This window comes from Felis catus, chromosome E3 (genome assembly GCF_018350175.1).
Source record: "Felis catus isolate Fca126 chromosome E3, F.catus_Fca126_mat1.0, whole genome shotgun sequence".
NCBI classification, from domain to species: Eukaryota; Metazoa; Chordata; class Mammalia; order Carnivora; family Felidae; genus Felis; species Felis catus.
Genome location: NC_058383.1, coordinates 17,434,237 through 17,452,752, shown reverse-complemented (window position 1 = coordinate 17,452,752; position 18,516 = coordinate 17,434,237). Strand labels below are relative to the sequence as shown.

Here is an 18,516-nt window from a genome sequence, read left to right as displayed (position 1 = left end):
AGCACGCCCGCTGTTGGATTGGTTGCTATTTCTCCCGTCCCACGGGGCCCGACCCGGCCCGGGGTGGGGGTGGGGGTGGGGGCTCTGGGGACAGGACATGCAGGGCAGGGGGCGGGGCAGAATTTTCCTGTGTTTTATCCATTTGCAACTTGGTCACCAATAGAGAGAAATGGGACTCTGAGGGCTAACAGGAGAGGGTGGCCTGGCTCTGGGCCCCCAGCCAGGCCCCAGGAGTCCTGTCCCCTCTGGGGAGGAAAGGGAAAGAGCTCTAGAAACCAACGGAGAAACAGGAGGGGCAAGGGCTCATGTCAGCAAACACGGCTACATCACGTGACACGCCAGCGACACGGAAACACACGCCAACGCACACGGCTGCACAGCGGGAAGGGGGCGGTGGGGGGAAGAAGGGAGCCGGGCGCCACCCATCTTGTCCTCTGCGGGGCAGGCTGGGGGGACAGGGTGAATGCATAGAACACATCATGTACACACGCTCAAGGCGTGGCAAGAGCGTGCATCGACCCACAGGCACATGGGATGGACACGCAGTGTGCTTCATGAGAGGCGGGGCTGGGGAGAAAGGAGACGGGGAAGCAGCGAGCCCTGGCCAGGCCCAGGACCACCCACAGGGCACACATGGGCTTGGAGGTTGTAGGTGCACGGAGGGTGAGCAGCACACTCGTCCAAGAGCATGCAAAAGCCACCAGCCCCCAGACAACATTCCAGGACACGTACAGACACGGCAGCCAACAAGCAAACACATCATATGACCTGTGGGACTTGCAGAAGATGGGGCACAGCAGACCCTCGGGGATCCTCTGGTCCAATGGAGACCCAGGAATGGACAGCTATGGGCCTAATACCACTCAAGGAGGCAACAGCATCATTCCAGCCGTGGCTCCACCCTTGTTCTTGTGGCCCCAAGGCTGTAGGAATTCCGGAAACACCGGGGCCACAAGGGTGTCCTGGCTAGGCAGCAGGAAGGAAAAAGGGTGGGGATGCTGGGGCCTGCTCTGATGTCCCCAAAGAAGCCTGAGATGGGAGCAGGAGGGCTGTAATCAGACACTGGGGCAAACTGCCTGTCCTGAAGAAGGACATTCTTGGAAGGGACAGACAGGCTCCCCTCCTCAACAGAGCCCACCTTGGGGGTTACATATATTGGCGTCACACAGGCAGGGCTCACACAGCTCAAGTAGGGTCAAGCTACTTGAGCTGGGTGAGGGTGGGAGGGGTATTGTGTTCCAGAAGGTCACATCCGCATTGTCTCCCTGTGTCTTTGTCTCCCTGTCTCTCTCTCTCTCTCTCTCTCTCTCACACACACACACACACACACACACCACTTCACATGAAGTGGGACCCCGGGAGACAATCTGCACACACACACCCAACCCTGGGGCAGGGCCTACTTCTTGTGTGTTCAATCCTGTATATGTGGGTCCTTTGCTCATGCATCTCCTGCAGCCCCGCCACCGACCTTACCCCCCAACCCTCCATGCATAGTGCATGTGCTGTCTACACAGTGAGGGAGGAGTGGGCCCTTTCTTCACCCTCAGAAGCTCGGGCCTGTGCCCTCACCTTCAATCTCAACCCAGGGGACGGGCGGGGGGGCGGGGGGGACAGCTATTGCCAACATTTCGGCAGGGGATGGGTCCTGGGACTCGGCTCACCCTGAGTGGCTGCTGCCAACCGGCCATTCCAGTATTCCTGAAATAACAGTTCCAGTCCCTGAGGCAGAGTCCAGAGTGTCAGATGTGGTGGTGAGGACAAGCCCTGGCCAGTTAGGAGGTAAATGTGTGGAAGGCAGGAATGCCCTAATTTTCGATCTGTCTGGGGTGGCCCTTGACATTCACCTCGTCAGTAACATTTCCCACAAATAGCCCTTTTGGGTGGCATCTACATGCAAGTGGGTGCAGCCTGAAAGGGCACCACGCCCGTGGGAGCGTGCATGTTCCTGTGTGTATGTATGTGCCTCAGTGGGCCCCCCGCACGAGGCCCCCTCAGCCCGGGCATGCGTGAGCACACCGAGGTGCACCCGCTCTCAACAAAGGTCTACCCTCCGGCAGAGACACAGAGAAACACAGGCGTGTGGGCACGTGTGCACAGGGGCTCTGAAACCTGGCAGGGCAGGAAGCTGCAGTTGCACAATGTTGATGGGACGGTGTGCTGACCAGATGTTGGTCAGCAGCTCTGGGGAGAGAGGGAGAGGGCAGATACGTCCAGATAAACAAACCTGGACGGGCACGTGTCTTTAAAGACAAACGTGTGTGCATATAACACACAGGCGGGCAGAAACACACCATGTAGAAAGCCTCTAGACACACACGTGGGCGCACGCGCACACACTTTCACACAGATGTATTCCACATAGCACAGAAATGTGTATTTTTGGGCCTACCCAAAATGGGTGTCCAGCGCACAATATGGAGAGCTCTGTCCGAGGAGAAGACCCATCAAATTTCAGGCATGTCCTTGAGACACACGCGTGCACACACACACACACATGTATTCCTCACATTACCTGCTGGGGGAAATGCACACGTATACACAGGCCGAGCTAGCTTATTTACATGCTTCCACTCACCTTGGCTAAACTCCACAGGCTCACAATGCACACACATGCACACACACGCTCCCTGGGACACATGCCAGCCCCTGGGGTGCCTAAGCCAGGAAGGTTTGCTTAACATCACACTGGGGTGTCTGCCATGGCCTATGTGTGTCTGGGCCCACCTGGATCCTCTGGGAATGTGAGTGTGAGCGTCTGTACACTCACGACCGGCCCTACCTATAGCAGACATGGGGGAGGTGGGGATCCGTAGAAGAAGTGCTGTTGTGTTGGATTCAAACACTCAAACACAAAATTCCATGTACGCGAATTGTGTGTCTGTGGATCTGTGGCCACACACACACACACACACACATCTATTCACAGAAGACAGAGCGGGGCTTGGTGGGCTGCTGTGTTATACCCGGCCACAGTCTACACACAACAACCCAAGTGAAAGGGGGAAGCTCAGAAGACACACAGACCTGAGGCGGGGGGTGGGGGGGTGGGCAGAAGGGTGATTTGGTGCTTCTACACACATCTACACACGTACACACACACGCTGGGGTGTCCACACGTCTCGAGCATGTGCTGGCGGCATGCATGTTGGTGTGCATGTGTAATCACGCCTGCTGCTATCTACGTGCGGGGGCAGGGGTGGTCCATGGCAGGGTGAGGTCCAGGGACTCCAGGGTCTGACGGGGGGGTGGGAAGGGGGGGCTGCCTGGGTCTGTCTTGGGGGTGAGCCTGGAGCAGGGGATGGAAGGGGATGGTGGGGGTATTGCTCCCAATGTGGTGGGGGAAGGGTCTGGGAGAGATGGGGGGGCCTACAAGCCCAGCGTCCCCCCAATGGATGACGCCAAGACCACCCCCAGCACCACACAGCAAATGATGATCATGATTTTCTTCTGCAGGCAGAAAGGGTGACAGGGAAGAAGGAGGAGAGAGACAGAGAGATAAAGGGAGACAGACAGATGCAGGGAAAGATGGGGAAGCAGGTGTAAGGAAAAAGAGGAGGGGAGAGAAAACAGAAAAAGGAAGAGGTCAGAGCCAGAGATAAGGCCTCCCTTTGGATTTCATCACTCACCTCAGCCCTGGCCTGAGCCCTGCCCCAACCGCTCAGCCCAGCCCACCTGTCCCACAGGCCCACCCGCCCCAGCTCACCCTCCGGGCCTTGCTCTGATATTTCACAGCTTTCTTGGTGTCAGACACAGCTCGCTCCACATAGTCCACGGAATGTTCCACGTTGTACTCAATGCGGTCAATCATCTCACCCTGCAGAGGAGATGTGCACAGGACAGGGTAGGGGTTGGGCTAAAGGAAAGAACCCCAGGGACATAGGGCAGGCTCCTAGAATGTGCGGGAAAGGCAGTACCTGGCTTTCCACGAGCATGGCCATGTCCACAAACATGTCATGCAGCTCTCGGATGCTGGTTTCCAGTTTGATGATCTCGTTGTGCCTCGTCTCGATCTCATTCAGTGCCTGCTTTGTCATCTGCGAGTCCATTTTGATCTAGGGCAATGGGGGTGGGGGACAGGGGGGAGGAGCTGCAGACCACCCTTCACTCCCATGAGTTTGGATTCTGCAGCTAGAGCATCTGGGTTCAAATCCAACTGTCATTTACCAGCTCTAACTGTGGGCAAACCGTTTAACCTTTCTAGGCCTCGGTTTCCACACCTAGAAAAGGTGGATAATAGCAGTGCCCACCTCCCACAGTTGTTGTGCACATTAAGTGAGTTAATATGTATACACTGATTACAACAGTCCCTGGCACACAGTAAGGCACTAAAAGAGGCCTGTTAAGATACAAGAAATAAAAACCAACCTGAGCCCACCACCTCACCCAGGGCTTCCTCTAACACACACACACACCTGGAAAGCCCAGGGAGGAGAGAGAGGGGGGTGCAGAGCCACCACTAGCATCGGGGGCGCCCGTCTGGTCAAAGGCAGACAGGGTAAAGAAAGAGGACACAACAGAGAAAGCAAGTAGGAGAGGAGGACCAGAGGAGAAGGCAGAGTGCCCATTCTGGAGCCCCTGTGACATTAGATGGGGGAGAACTAATGAAGAAGTGCGCTGGAGCACCTGGGTGGCTCAGTCGGTTGAGCGTCCGACTTTGGCTCAGGTCATGATCTCGTGGTCCATGAGTTCGAGCCCCGCATCAGGCTCTGTGCTGACAGCCCAGGGCCTAGAGCCTGGAGCCTGCTTTGGATTCTGGGTCTCCCTCTCTGTCTGCCCCTCTCCTGCTCATTCTCTCTCTCTCTCTCAACATTAAAAAAGAAAAAAAGAAACGCACTGTAGCCCTCAAGAGTCAGGGGGAGAGAGAGATTCCAACCCACAATCAGATATACCTCCTCCCCGCAGACAACCTGGCCTGAGCCAGGCCACTCTCTTCCCAAACTCCTCACTGTTCAGGCTCCATGAGGAGCCACTCCTCTGCTCTAAAACCCTCCAGGGCTCTCCTCTATTCCTCCCCACTCCCCACCACCACAGGTTACACACCTTTACTCTAGCCAGGGTTCAGTCTCCCTTTCTGCCCTCATCTCCTACATATCCTATGAGCCCAAATCATTCAATGGCTGTTTGGCAAGTGGTTCCCTCTCCCTGTCTTTGTTCAATCTGTGCCCTTTGTCTAGTGGGCCCTTTGCCCATCTCACCATGTCCAAATGTTCCTTGTTTCTTAAAGCGCAGCTCAATGCTACTCCCCCCAGGAATCTTTCCCTGACTCCAGTAGTTAACCACTACCTTAGGGCCTGTCGGCAGGCAGGGCATCCCTCAGGCAAGATCCCAACCACCCTGCATTGTAATGATGCGTTTCCATTGCAGTGATGGTGGCTTTGCTGGCGGGGATCAGTTCTGTCCTCTTGGAACCCACCAAGCTCCTCTCCGTTCTCAGACAGAGAGACTGGGCAGAGCTGTTTGGGAGGGCTCCAGGTTAACGGGCCCTAATCAATTGCTCAAAGCTAATTTAACAAAGATCAGTTCTCTAAATAACAATTTACTGAAAACTGCTAGATAGTCACTGAACATACTTGAATTCTGGTCTAGAAATCTAAACCAGAGCCATTCTGCCAGCAGAAGCAGGGAGACAGAACTGGGCAGGCCAAGGCAAAATCTACAAAGAGAAAGAACTACAGTGGGGAAGCCCATCCAGTCACACTGAAGATGACAAGGGCAGGGTGCAAAATGTCAGCAAAAGTAAAACTGGTACTTTAAAAAATTTTTTCAACATGTAGGCAAATTAGTCATTTGGTGAAATGACCCGCTTCAGGAGGGAGTAGTGTATCTTAGCACTGAAGAGCCCCAGCCCTGACAGGAGACCGCAGGTCCAGATCCTGGCTCTGGGGCCTTGGACGAGTTATTTAACCCCATCGCTGAAATCTGGCTGCCTCGGAGGGTGGTGGTGAGGGCTGAATGAGGTAGCAGGTAACTGTCAATATGTAAAGGGCTTAGAACATTATCTGGTTACTCAAAAGGTTGGCCTTTTTTATGGGGGTGCCTTCCTGCTCTGCTCCCATGGAATTCCCCGGTTCCAGGTCCTGGCTTCCCACTCTTTGTTATTCCACGGTGGACTTAGGACCTTAGCTCGGCCTCGGCTTGGGGAGGGAAGAGAGTAAATGTTTTCCAAAACCTGACCCACCCCCACCCGGGGCTCACATCATCGGTGAAGATGGCCAACTTCCCGCTCTCCAGCATGTCTTCCAGTTCTTCGTTCGTCGTGGTCCTTCCAGCTGTGGAGAGAAAGCCCTCCCTGCTCAGGGACTGGGCCAGTCTGGGGGCCTGAAGTAGTGGGATGGGGCAGAGGCCCAGGAGCCCACCCTCCCCCCACCTGGCCTTAAGGTCTCCAGGGAGAGGAAGGGCCTGGAAGAGGGCTGGGGCAAGCCTGGGGATTTTGAAAGGGGGTACACGCACTGATCTCCAGCTGCCGCTGGATCCGGTCCTTGCAGCGGTCCCGGTACTTGGACTGGGTCGCATTATATTCGGTCATTACTTCCACGAACTTCCGGGAGAGTGTGGAGTGCTAGGGTAGGGGTACAGACACATCAGGAGGGGTCAAGGAGGCAGTGGAGGGGGGAGGAGCCGAGATGGCCTATGGCCCTTCTTTAACTCGCGCTGCGATCCCAACCCTAGACAATTGCTCAGTCCCTGGACGCCCCCGCGCCAGGTCCCCCATTCAACTCGCTAACCAGCGGGGTCCCAACCAGAGCTGGGAGACAGGGCCCAGCCCCGCCCTCCCGCCATAACCCCGCCCAGGCTCCTCACTGGCCACGCCCAGCGCTTTGCTCGGCTCTGGCCCGCGCACTATCTTTTCGCCTGGCTCCCGCCAGGAGTCCTCCCGCGTCGGATCCGGCTCCCCCCCAACCCCGCCAGGCTGCCACCTCCTACCTGGGTCTTGCGGATGCGCAGGTCCGCGGAGGAACGGTTCAGCCCCTCCTCTTGTTCAATGCTTTGCTCGATCGCTACGGGAGAGAGGGTGCAGTGACCGGCGGGAGACCCGGGGCATGTGGGGCAGGGGTCCGGGACGTAGGAAAGGTCGACACCCCGAGGCAGGCCCCAGGCCTGTGAAGAGATGTCACACCCATGGCGAGGGCAGACAGTAGAGGATCCAAGGGGCAGGGGCAGGAGGCGGGTGAATAGAGGGACAGACGTTTCAGGGCGTCTGGAAGGCAGGTAGGAGGGGAGGTTGAGGGTTCGCGGGTCACCAGACAGAAAGGGGCTACTTGTTCAGGAGGAAGTGCTGGGTCTTGGAAAGTCCCACAGCTGTAACTCGTGCTTAACCCCACTGAGGGGGGTGTGGGCCCAGTCCACTGGAGGGTCTCCAGTATGTGGAGAACTCTCCATTTCCTAAGGCCTCTGGAAAGAGGGCAGGAACCCATCCTGAGGTTTTTCTGGCAGAAGGCAGGCACTTCCAGGTGGGTCAGGTTCTAGTGGCCGCCCTTTTCTTCCAAAATCCTAGGGTGAGGGAGGGATGTTCCAATAGAAAATAGCTCTCCCCCAGCCCTGCAAGGTGACCCCTAATTTGGGAATTCCCACTTCTACAAGATGTTCTGGAAAAGCTGCACAGATGAACTGGGATTCCTGCTTCTGGATCATGCACTCCTAACATCTATCATTCAAATTTTCTAAAAAAGAGCTTGTGTGTGATAAGATCTACAGTGCTCTGAAAATGCAGCAGGGATGAATCAACCAGGCCCTCCAGACCTGGAAGGGCCTCCAGGCCATTCTTGAGAACATCACTTCTCTGTTCTGCTGGCAGCAGGGGAGATACGGGGCTGAATAGCACCCCCGATGCTCCCCTACCTGCAATGGTGGGCACAGTAACTGAGTGACACCTCTGGCCCACCTGCTGCTGGAAAAGCACAGGAACACACACCCAGGGAAGTCAGAGCCTCCGGCCCATACTGGGACCCTATTGTCAGGCCTGGGACTGGAGCCAAGCCATGGAGTGAGGGGGCCTTTACAGGACCTCACTGACTTCTTACAACAATCCTCGGAATTCAGTCCATGTTTTACACTAGAAGCTGAGGTTCAAATGGGTAAAACAACTGACCCAAGGTCACACACAAAGCCCAAGCTCATGCCACCAAAATAGCTGGAGAAAGATGGAGAAGAAGAAAATTTCCTCTCTTTTTCTGGAGGCCTGGAAGGTCAGCTTCTCTACATCACTCCTACTTTCTCTGGGTTCTTTCTTGGTCTGTTCCTGGACTCATGATCCATGGAGCCACCTCTTGGTCTTATAGAGAGTGTGAAGGTCAGAGCTCAATGGGCCCAAAGAAATCTTTGAGCCCAGGAATTTTTAAATGGTCTTCCATGGAACCCTGCTTCTGAGAAAGCACTTCAAGGACTGTTGCCAGGAGTAAAGGGGAGGCGAGGCGGGTAGGGCCCTGGGTCTCCCAACCCCAGTACAGCCAGAATAGCATGACTTTTACGTGTTGTATATACTGGAGTTCTCTGTAAGATTTCATTTAGAGGAAAAAAAAAAATTGCTACAAAAAAAACCACACACACAAAACCAAAAACCTGCTTTGAAATTGCTTCTGTTTTTCTTACTGTACCAATGAGAAAGTTGAGGTGAGGAATGTGTTGATGATGGAAGCTGTCCAGAACTGAGTTGATGATGGAAGTTGAACTCCGTCTGTCTGGATTTGTACTTAATGCACTCCCAGTTTGGGCCATTTTCCTTTCCAGCACACAAGTGTAAAGGGCTTATTTTTACAGATCAGCACTGGAGGCTCACACATGACCTCCCACTGACTCAGGGAAGGCATGGAGTCCCTGTTCTCCTCTCTCTGGACAAAGGTTAGTATGCTCAAGGCCAGGCATCTGACATGACACCTCTTCCCCAAAGCCCAGCAATGTGCCTCAGACAAAGTAGGTGCCTGGCAAATGTTTTCTGATACTGAATTACCACCTCACGGTAACACTGCTATTCCCCTGGCACCAGCAGACAAGGAGGTTCCCAACCCACAATGCTTTGAGGGAAGGTGGTTATTACCAGCACCCAAGTCCTTAAATTAGAGCAAATACATAAGCATTTGGCAGGTCCCTCCTGAAAGCTTGCCAGCTCCTGATGTCAGCCACACAGTCCAATCTGTCCTGAGCCGACGATACCAATTCAGAAGCATTTGCTGAGCCCACCTACTGGGTGCTTAGCGCTAGGCCCGGCACCTGTTCTGGAGAAATAAGGATTTAATGAAACTAAAGCCACTCGGTAGACTGTATTTTCTGGTGGACCTTCATGCTGATGGATCCAGCAGAGTGCAGACGCAACTTGGACAACCCCCCCCCCCCCACTTCCTTGTCGTGTATCTTTCTCCAAAGAATCTGGAGCAAGGAGGGGAATCTGGGGGTTTTGCGCTTTCTCACTGTTTAGGAATCTGGGTCCTGGAAATTTGTAGACGTTCCTTATAGAAAGGCATGTTTGGTCCAACGAGGGCACAGTTGTTTTCCTCCTTAGTCTGGGGATTGCATTCCTCACCTTTCAACTTGGACCGAACCTTGTTGGCAGTCTTCTTGATGTCTGCGGTGAGGTCCTCCAGCTCCTGTTTGGTCTCTGGGGACAGAGCCAGAGAGGATGACACGTATGGACGGGAGCCCAGACCCCCTACACCACTCCCCTCCTTGTCTAACCCCATCCCCCTTACAGCCACCCAGAAGCAGCACTCACTCTCATCTGGGTTGGGGGCGGCCAGGATGGCACTGTGCTGTTTTTTCACTTGCTCCACATCCTCTGACAGCTTCTCAATGCAGCCCCGGATCTCTTCCACCTGGAGCAGCAAATCAGCTATACCCAGCCAAGTCGCTGAGCCAGGCAAGGGACCCCGGGGGCTCAGTCAGGGTTCAGGTAAATGGGCAAGATCTAAGGGCCAAGGGGGTGTAGACGTGGAGAGCAGGGGCGGGAACAGGGCAAAGGAAGTTGTTGGCTGGGGGCCAGCTTCTGGGTCTGAGAGCATCGGAAGCTCAGTTACCTGTTCAAAGAACTCATCCATGAAGTGGTCCCGATCCACATGGACCACCTCCTCTTCATCATCACTGTCTTTCGCCTGGGAGGCAAGAGAGGCAGAATCCATGAACAGTCCCTACCCCGAGTCTGATGCTCCCAGCTCTAGGCTCAGAGCAGAGGTCTTGGGAGAGGTCATATGCAGGGGGGCAGGTCATATGCAGGTCATACGCAAGGGCACCAAGCAGTCAGAATGAACACTGGCTCTCTTGTGGAACGGGGTCCCGGAAGCCAGGTGGCCAACAGCCCAAAGGACAGGGTGGAGGGAATCAGAAAAAGGCACCCTCTCAAGGGTGGAATTGGCCCAGTCACCCTGGAGGTGGGTGACACTCAGGACAGCTGCTGTGAACCGGTATCATATGAACTGGCTAAACGTCAGCCTTGCAACATCTGGGGTCTGGAATGGAGGCCCAGGATCCTGACCCTGTCCACCATCCCTCCCGGCCGCTCCTGCCCAGGCCTTACTTTGCTCCCCTCCAGCTTCCACCCGGCCAGCCACGTCCCCTGTGCAAGGTCACTTCACTGCCAGCTGCGGGCGCCAAGTTGAGCAAGCAGTCAAGTCCAGGGAGGGCTGGAGGAGAGCCACAGGCAGCACCCCCACCTCCCCGGCTCCCTGCGTCTTCCTCCCGCTGCCTGCGCTCACCCCCTCAGCTGCTCTGCCCCTCGTATTCACTTCTTTCATCCAGCCTCTCCCAACTTCACACCCACCTACTCTCACTTGCTTGGATTTCCCAGTTGCAACCTGCAGCTGCTCAGCCCTCCACCCCCAGGGCTCAGAGACACAAAGGGATTTACCCACCCACACCACCACCGCCACCGCCACCGTCAGACAGACCAGTGACACGGACAGAAGGGCTGACACACAAGACACACAGAAATAGGCCCACTGACACCCACACGGAGAGACGCTGACATGCTGACGTTCACCCACACACGGCAAAGCTGCCCTCTGACACGTGTGGCAACCCCAGGGACATTCGGGAGGGCCCCCTGTGCCTCTCTGACCCTCAGGTCGGCACACTCATTCAGAGCTGGGGAAGAAGAGAGGGGACAGGGTGGGCTCCCCAGTGCTACACACTCTGGGCTTGAGACTCCTCTCTGCTTGGGACAGAAGTCTGAGGACAAAAGCTGAGCCTGTCAAGCTTAATTACATGAGGAGCTCTAATCGGCCCCAGTAGAAATTGAAACAGAGTTCACCCGGACCTCCAGAAAGAACCTAGCCAAAAGAATCTGACTACCAAAGCCTGAATGAAATCAAGACAGGATCCAAAAGTGTCCACTTGGGGTAGAGCCTGTTGGGACCTAAAGACAAGCACTCACACGGAACCTCAACAGGGTCCGAGCAGATCACAGACAGGATCTGACAGAAACCAGACAGGCTTCGACCGAACTAGACTCGGGGCAGACAGATCCCAGACAAGCTCAGATCGAACCTAGACAGAGCCAGATGGGACCTAGATGCAATCTAGGCAGCCAAGTGAACTCGGAATCAGCAGAGCCCCAGCAGCACCGGGAGGAGCCCTCCAGCTGCACACTCTCAATGCCACCCCAGCTTCCTGCCCAAATGGAACTCAAGGGATTCTCCCCACAGACGCTGGGCCCCACCCCATGTCAGAAAATGTGTTCAGCACTTACATTTAATTTCCAGACCATCCCAAACATCCCCTGGGAAAGGGAGGCTCCTCCGTCTGCCCACAGCTGCCCTCAGAAGGAGAGGTAATACCAGGCCAGGCTCGGGGACTCTGATAGGACATCAGGCTTCTCAAGTCTCCACCAGACCATCCCGATAAACTTTGGCCCGGAGGGGCTCTGGGATGCTCATCTCATCTCTGAGGACCCACTGGCTTCCCCTGATACTGTGTCCTCAAGCCAGCTGCCCCACAAGGTCTCCCTCCCCTACAGCCAAAGCCATTCCTCTGCCACTTCTCTGACTTCAGCCCTCTGCCCAGCTGCCCACCAGTCATGAGGCGTGTCTCTGGCTCAGGTGCCTGGGAACTTTCCTGTTCTGTCCCTTTCCCACACTGACTTTTGATTTTCTAAAGTCTAATTTCCCTCTCTACTGTTGTTCCCAGAGCCAGTTCCCTTAGGTTTTGCCCTGGGACATCCCTGGCTGCCTGTTTACTTGTCCTTGAGAGAGGAAGAAAGGTAGAGGCCCGAGAGCTAATAATCCTCTACAGGGTACAAACACTTTTCCATCTATAATCCCTTTTGATCCTCACCACACAGCCCTGAGAGAGAGGCTGAGCAAATATCAGTGTCCCCATTTCACAGATGAGGGAACAGGAGGTCAGAGGGGGAGAAGGGAAGTGACTTGTCCAAGGGCACCTGGGCTGAATGGGCTGGAAATCATAGGCATCTAAGACAGACCTCCCCCACAGCCCCTTCTAAGGCTTGAGACCAGGCCACCTCCTTCCACCAACTCTGCCACCACGTGTTTTCTCGCTCAGGTCAGCTCCTGCTAAGGCCCAATCTGGGTGAGGCTCTGTGCCCCGAAATCCTAGGAAAATATTATTTTATAATAACACCTTCCACATAGGTCTTATATTCTTGTTATCTCATTTAATCTTTATGTAAAGTCTATAAAGATCACTGGCTAGCATAATTACAATTATGGCAAACATTTACAAAGCATGTTAGAACGAGCTGGGCACCATTCTATGCCCTGTGTGTACATTTGTCCCTTTAATTCTCACAATAGCCTCCTGAGGTAGATATTATCATAGCCCCCTTTTATAGATGGGGAAACTGAGGCACAGAGAGGCTGAAGAACTTGCCCAGGTTAGCAGCTGCAAAGCCACATGATTTCTGCCTTCTGAGCTTCAGCCTCTGCATTCACTGAATGGCGATAACGTCTACTCCAAATGCTGGGCAGGTGGAGGCAATGAAACCAGGCAGGAAAAATGCCTAATGCTGCCAGAGAGAAGCAGTGTTTAGTGAGGGTTGGCTATTACCTGCTGCCCCTCCCATGTTATAGATGAAGAAACAGGCTCAGAGAGGTTGCCTGACCTGCCTAAGGCTTCACAGCAAATAAGGCCAGAGGTGAGACTTGACCTGCCTGGTGCTAATCCCAGGATCTGTCCCCGCAGAGCTGCTCTGCTGTGTCCCCAGTACTGCTGAACTCCTGTGGCCAGGGGAGATAACCAGTAAGGGGCCAGGCTGCAGGAAGAGCCCAGACAGGAAGCCAGGAGTTCTACCTTCCCTTGCCCTATTCTGTGATCCTAGGCAAATCTCAGCCCTTCTCTGAGCCCCAGTTCATTTGCAAAAAGGGCAGCCTGGTGCACCAAGGGCCCTCCCTGCTCTGCAGTGTGCATGTTCGCTAATGAGCATGGCCTCCATTTCTGGAAGAAGTTGGCCAGCCTAAAAGAATGCAGGCTATGGGCAGATGAGATTACCCAGAAAAAGACGATTGTATGCGCTCGATCTGCTTTACGGACAACTCAACCTTCAGTTTCCTCATATGTAAAATGAAGAAGATAAGAAATCTAACACATGTTTACAGATTGCAGTGAGCTGGGCCCTGTCCAAAGTGCCTTGAGTGTCTCTTATAACCACTCCACGAAGTAGATACGATTCTTATACCCATTTGACAGATGAGGAAACTGAGGCACGGAGAGATTAAGTGACTTGCTCAAGATTATCCAGTGGGTGCTGTATGGGGTGCTGATAGGGCGGCACCTGGGTTTAAACTCACAGTCGCTGCTCTTCCTACTCACCAATTCCTCAAGTGCTTGAAAGGATGAAGTGACAGAGTGCAGAGGTCCTGGGCACCTTCTGGAACCGCCTTGGGAATAGGGGGCATCAGATCCAAGTCTCTAGCTTCAGTCTTTCCCCATCAGAGATACAAGGGCCCTCGTGTACGTTGGTGTGGGGAGACCACATAGACAGATGCGTGGATGGAAGGAGGGGGACAGAGTGAGCTAGCAGGTCAGAGATCAGAGACAGATGGTAAGAAGGTGACTAACACAGAGGCAGAAAGAGCCTGGTGTTGGGTGACAGAAAAGTCAGAGTGCGCGTGTGTGTATGTAAACACACGTGTGCCAACACGCACCGCACACACATGCTCACAGGTGCTCCTCAGGGGTGCAAACATCATTTGATCTAGAGGCAGCAGCCTCTCTCCACCGCACCCCCACTCCTGTCCATCTGTCTCCCTGACTGGGCCTCTCTGCCCTCCCAGCACCCAGCATCGCCCTCCCTCCCCCAACCTTGCCGCTCTGCCCTCCCTCCTTACCCACCTACTCCCTTCCTCATCCTCCCTGTGCCCCACTGAATCATTCATTCACCTGGCAGCTATGTATGAGCAGAGCCAAGTTCTCTGGCTGCTGCTGAGAACACAGAGGTGGACAAGACAGGAAGAAGGTCCTAGCTCCAAGGAGCTGACGTTCTATTGGAGGGAGACGAAGAATGAACAAGACGATTTCAGACTATGCTAACTGGCAAGGAGGGAGATGAACCCAGTGAGAGGGAGAAACGGCTATCAGGGGTGGCCCAGGATGGTCAGGGAGGGCCTTTCTGGGGGTGGGTGACATTTGATGACACAGAATTCAAGTCAGAGGGAATAGTGGTCCAGGCAGAGGGAAGAGCGTTCAAAACAGGGGGACCAACAGAAGGAACAGCAAGTGCAAAAGCCCTGAGGCAGGGGTGAACTTGCTGTGCTTGCACAGCAGAAATGTGCCCTGTGCAGCTGGGGGGCAGTGGTCCATCACCAGGGTTCTCCTGATCCCTGCCCTCTCACACTGGGCTGCTCTTTCACTATTTCAGGTCTACCACTGAAAGTCCTCCCTGTGCCTATCCCATACATAAGTACTACATAGATGACTCAGTTCCTGTCCTTAGAGTGTGTGACTTGTCCTTTAACGGCCCCCATTCCCACCCAGCCTCAAATTTGAGCCTCCTTCCCTACAGGCCTCATCTTCCCCACCCCTCAGGCCTCCTGCCTTCCCACTCCACAGTCCACCATGCAACCCCACAGGCTTCTCTCCCTCCCCAGTCTTCCTCTCCAACTCACTTGCTCCCGTTCTCTCCTCTTGAGCCCTGGCCCTGACCCTGGCCCTGCTCCTTGGACCCTGGGACAACAATCCAGCGGATTAACTCCCCATCATGGCCTCCACTCCAGTCCAGCACCTCCCAACTCATACCCAAAGGTGCTTGGTGAAGTGGAAAACAGAAAACCCTGGTTCAACACTAGCTCTGCCATTAACAGCTGTTTGACCTTGGTCCGGTTGCCTCTCTGGCCCTCAATCTACTCCAAAATACATCCTGCCCATCCCAGGGGGCTGATATGAGGTTCAAGGGAAACAAGCAAGTCAAATGTGGAATAATAAACACTCACAGGGCCCTGCTGTGCCCAGGCCCCTTCTTGGTACTTTTTGATATTACCTAATTTCAATCCTTGGGACAATCCTGCAAACGGGTACTATTATTACTCCCAATTCAAACATGAAGAAACTGAGGACCAGAGAGGTTAAGAAACTTAACCCAAGGTGACACAGGAAGTAGCAAAGCTAGGATTTGAACCCAGACAGTCTGACTCCCAAATCTGTGCCCTCACAGGGTATTTGATAAACAGATCTGAGTTCCCAGGGGAACTCGAAAGTATTGTTGGGAAGATGATCAGGTCCCCTGAGCTGACATCCCCTCCCACTACTGCCCCCCACTACTCTCAGCATCTCAGAGACCTCTTAACCAGGCCTCCAGCACCCTGCCCGGTCTCTCCTGCTTCCCAGTCTCCTCGCTCTCAACTCTGATGGGGAGACCCTTGCACTCCTTACATCTGGCAGCTTCTCCCCACTCCACCCACCCCCTCCCAAATCTCTAGTCTCTCTGAGCTGTGACTAACACCAGAGCCACCAGCACTTACCCAACTCCTTTTACCCCTCCATGCCACTCCCCCCCCCCCCCCCCCCCCCCCGCCAACACTGCCTACCCCCTGCAGCCCCAGCAGACAGGCCTCCTTGCCTCCCTCACCTATGTGGAAGAGGACTCCATGCCCTGCCTCCCCTTCCATCCTTGTCTTGGAGCTTCCCCCCCCCCCCCCAATTATACCATGATTTCACCACTACCTCACCTCAACGGCTTTCCATTTCTCTGGGTTTTAGAGTGATAGAATTGTCCTGGCAGCAGGGGATCTGGGTTCAAATTCACATTCCTCACTTGATGGCTGTGTGACCTTGGGCAAGTTATTTACCCACTCTGGGCATCAGTTTCCTCAGCTTTAAAATGAGGTAGTCTCTTAGTCCACATACCTTACCAGGAGGTCAGTGAGGGTCCAATGAGATTACAAACAGCAACCTGCTTTGAAAAGTGCATGGCGAGAGAAAGGGAGTTTAGAGCACCAGTGATGGAGCCAGCTGCTTGCCTGCCTTTTACTAGCTATGTGACTCTGATCCAGAACGCTGATCCCTGATACTTAATGTCTCTGGGCTTCAATTTCCTTATCTGTAAAATGGAATCAGACTAGTACCAGGGTTGAGGTGAGGATCAAAATGAGTAAATATGAATAAAACACTCAAAACAATATCTGGCACTAGGGGGTTAGTTGTTTTTATTATTGCCATTTTCTAGATGCCTGACCCTTACATTCAGTGGAAGTTTAATAAAGAAAACTTCAAAATTCCCTATTCAACCACCAGTTTCTTCTTCCTTCTCATTTGCCAGCCCGTCTTTCCCCAGAGATGACAGTCACTTATCTTCAAGCCCCTTCCTCTTGTTTTCTGTAATCTGGTTTCCCACCCCCATATCCAGGGGCTCTCCAAAGACAGAGCTTTTTACCCCCAGTGTTCAGACTTCTGTTTCAAAGACCAAAAAAGCAGAGACACATGTCAACTTGCCAGACTGGAAACCCAGATTCCAGTCTGATCCTCCCACCCACTTGCTTGGTGACCTTGGACAAGTTCCTGCTACCTCCAAACCTCAGTCTCCTCATCTGTCAAATGGGGTAACAACCCTGGGAGCAGGGAACCACCAACAGGCTCCTCCTGAGAAAGACTCAGTGCATCAGGATACATCATGGCCGGGGCTAGTACTTTAGTAACATCACACCACAGGCCTGGAGCACAGAGCAAGCTGTCAGCTTTGCCTTCTGGGCCCCCAGGTCATTTCTACAGATCTCCCAGCATTCTCCCTACCCTAGAAACCATTCTCATCAAGCCCCCACTCCCCAGCCCCTCCAAATAGCAGCCTTCACTGCGGACATCAGTGCCGCCCTCCTCCCCCTGTCACCCAAACACATACTGCCTGGCCAGACTCCTGGAGCTAGGCCTCTTCAGGCCTGCAGACCAGGGGTCCACATCAACCTACCCCTGACTGTTCAGAATGCCCCAATTCCCCCCAGCAAAGCAGTCCATGTCACAAAACCCAGTTCCGTGGCCCTGTGCATGGAACCTCCTCCCCCTCTCCTCTGCAGCCCCAACTCCCACCTCTGGGGTCACCCAATCTCAGGCCTTGGCCCTCTGGCTGTCTCCTGAGGCCACCACTTCCCTCCCTGCCTCTGAGAGGTGCCCCCTCCCCACAGGGAGCAACACACGCGTGCACACACAAACATCCACTTCATTCACTGCCAGGTGTTGGCATCTCTGGCCCAACCTGTGTCCTTCCCCAGAGCACCCCCCAAATCTGGGTCCCACTAGACTCAGCCTGGCCCAGTAACCGCCCCCATCTTTCTCATTCCGCAAATCTGCCCAGGGGATGACAGACAGTACCCTCCAATTCTCTCCTGATGTTCACTCTCTCCCATCCCCAGATTTGACCCCAGGGCTCTCCTGGGAATGTGGGTATCCAAGGCCCCTGAAATCTCTCCTGCCCCCTTGAGTCTTAATGGCCTCCAACCTCTTCCAGTCGCTGTCCCCAAAATGCAGGTTCATTGGAGACATCAGGTGCCTCCAGATACTGGGGTGCCCCTACTACCAACCTCCAGTCCCATCATTTGCCCCCATGTCCCAGCACCTCCCCCACTCCACCCCCACGCGCTCCCCCAATATTGGGGTCCCGCCCCCCCATTTCCCCACCCCCAAGCTCACACTCCGCAGCTCCTGAGTCCGATCCTTCATCCTGCGACGGCTCCTCCTCCTCCTCCTCCTCGTCCTCCTGCCTCTGCTGCTGCTCCCTGCCTCCTGCCTCGGTGCTGGAGGCCGGAGTCTGGGGGCGCCGGGGGGCACCGGAGCCGCTGGGGGGGGGCCCGCGGACGGGGGCGGGGCCGGGGGTGGCGAGCCGAGGGCCGGGCAGGGGCAGGGGCCTGGGCCGGGCTCGGCTCTGCCGGGGCTGCGGTGGCGATGCGGCTGCGGCACAGGCTCGGATGGAGGGATGCGGGAGCCGAAGCGCGGGGGAGGGGGGCGGAGGGAGGTAAGGAGGAAGGGAGGGAGGGGGGAACCGGGAGGGGGCGGGGAGCAGGGGGCATGCGCAGCGCCCGGGGCTGGGGGCGCCTGGGGGTTGTAGTCCGGGGGAGGGGGACCCAGGGAGAGGGGGAGTGGAGAGGC

At 54.9% G+C, this 18,516-nt stretch overlaps 1 protein-coding gene across 1 annotated transcript; it reads right to left on the bottom strand.

Annotated features, from left to right (window-relative positions):
• Positions 1 to 8: 8 nt before the first annotated feature.
• Positions 9 to 18,240, bottom strand: STX1B (syntaxin 1B). The gene is made up of 10 exons (XM_023247009.2): positions 18,061 to 18,240; positions 10,011 to 10,085; positions 9,710 to 9,809; positions 9,521 to 9,595; positions 6,928 to 7,001; positions 6,454 to 6,562; positions 6,199 to 6,272; positions 3,918 to 4,055; positions 3,707 to 3,817; positions 9 to 3,450 (listed from the first exon to the last, which is right to left on the bottom strand). Exons 1-10 carry the CDS (start codon positions 18,088 to 18,090, stop codon positions 3,370 to 3,372), a joined length of 867 nt encoding a protein of 288 aa, XP_023102777.1. The 5' UTR covers positions 18,091 to 18,240; the 3' UTR covers positions 9 to 3,369.
• Positions 18,241 to 18,516: the final 276 nt, after the last annotated feature.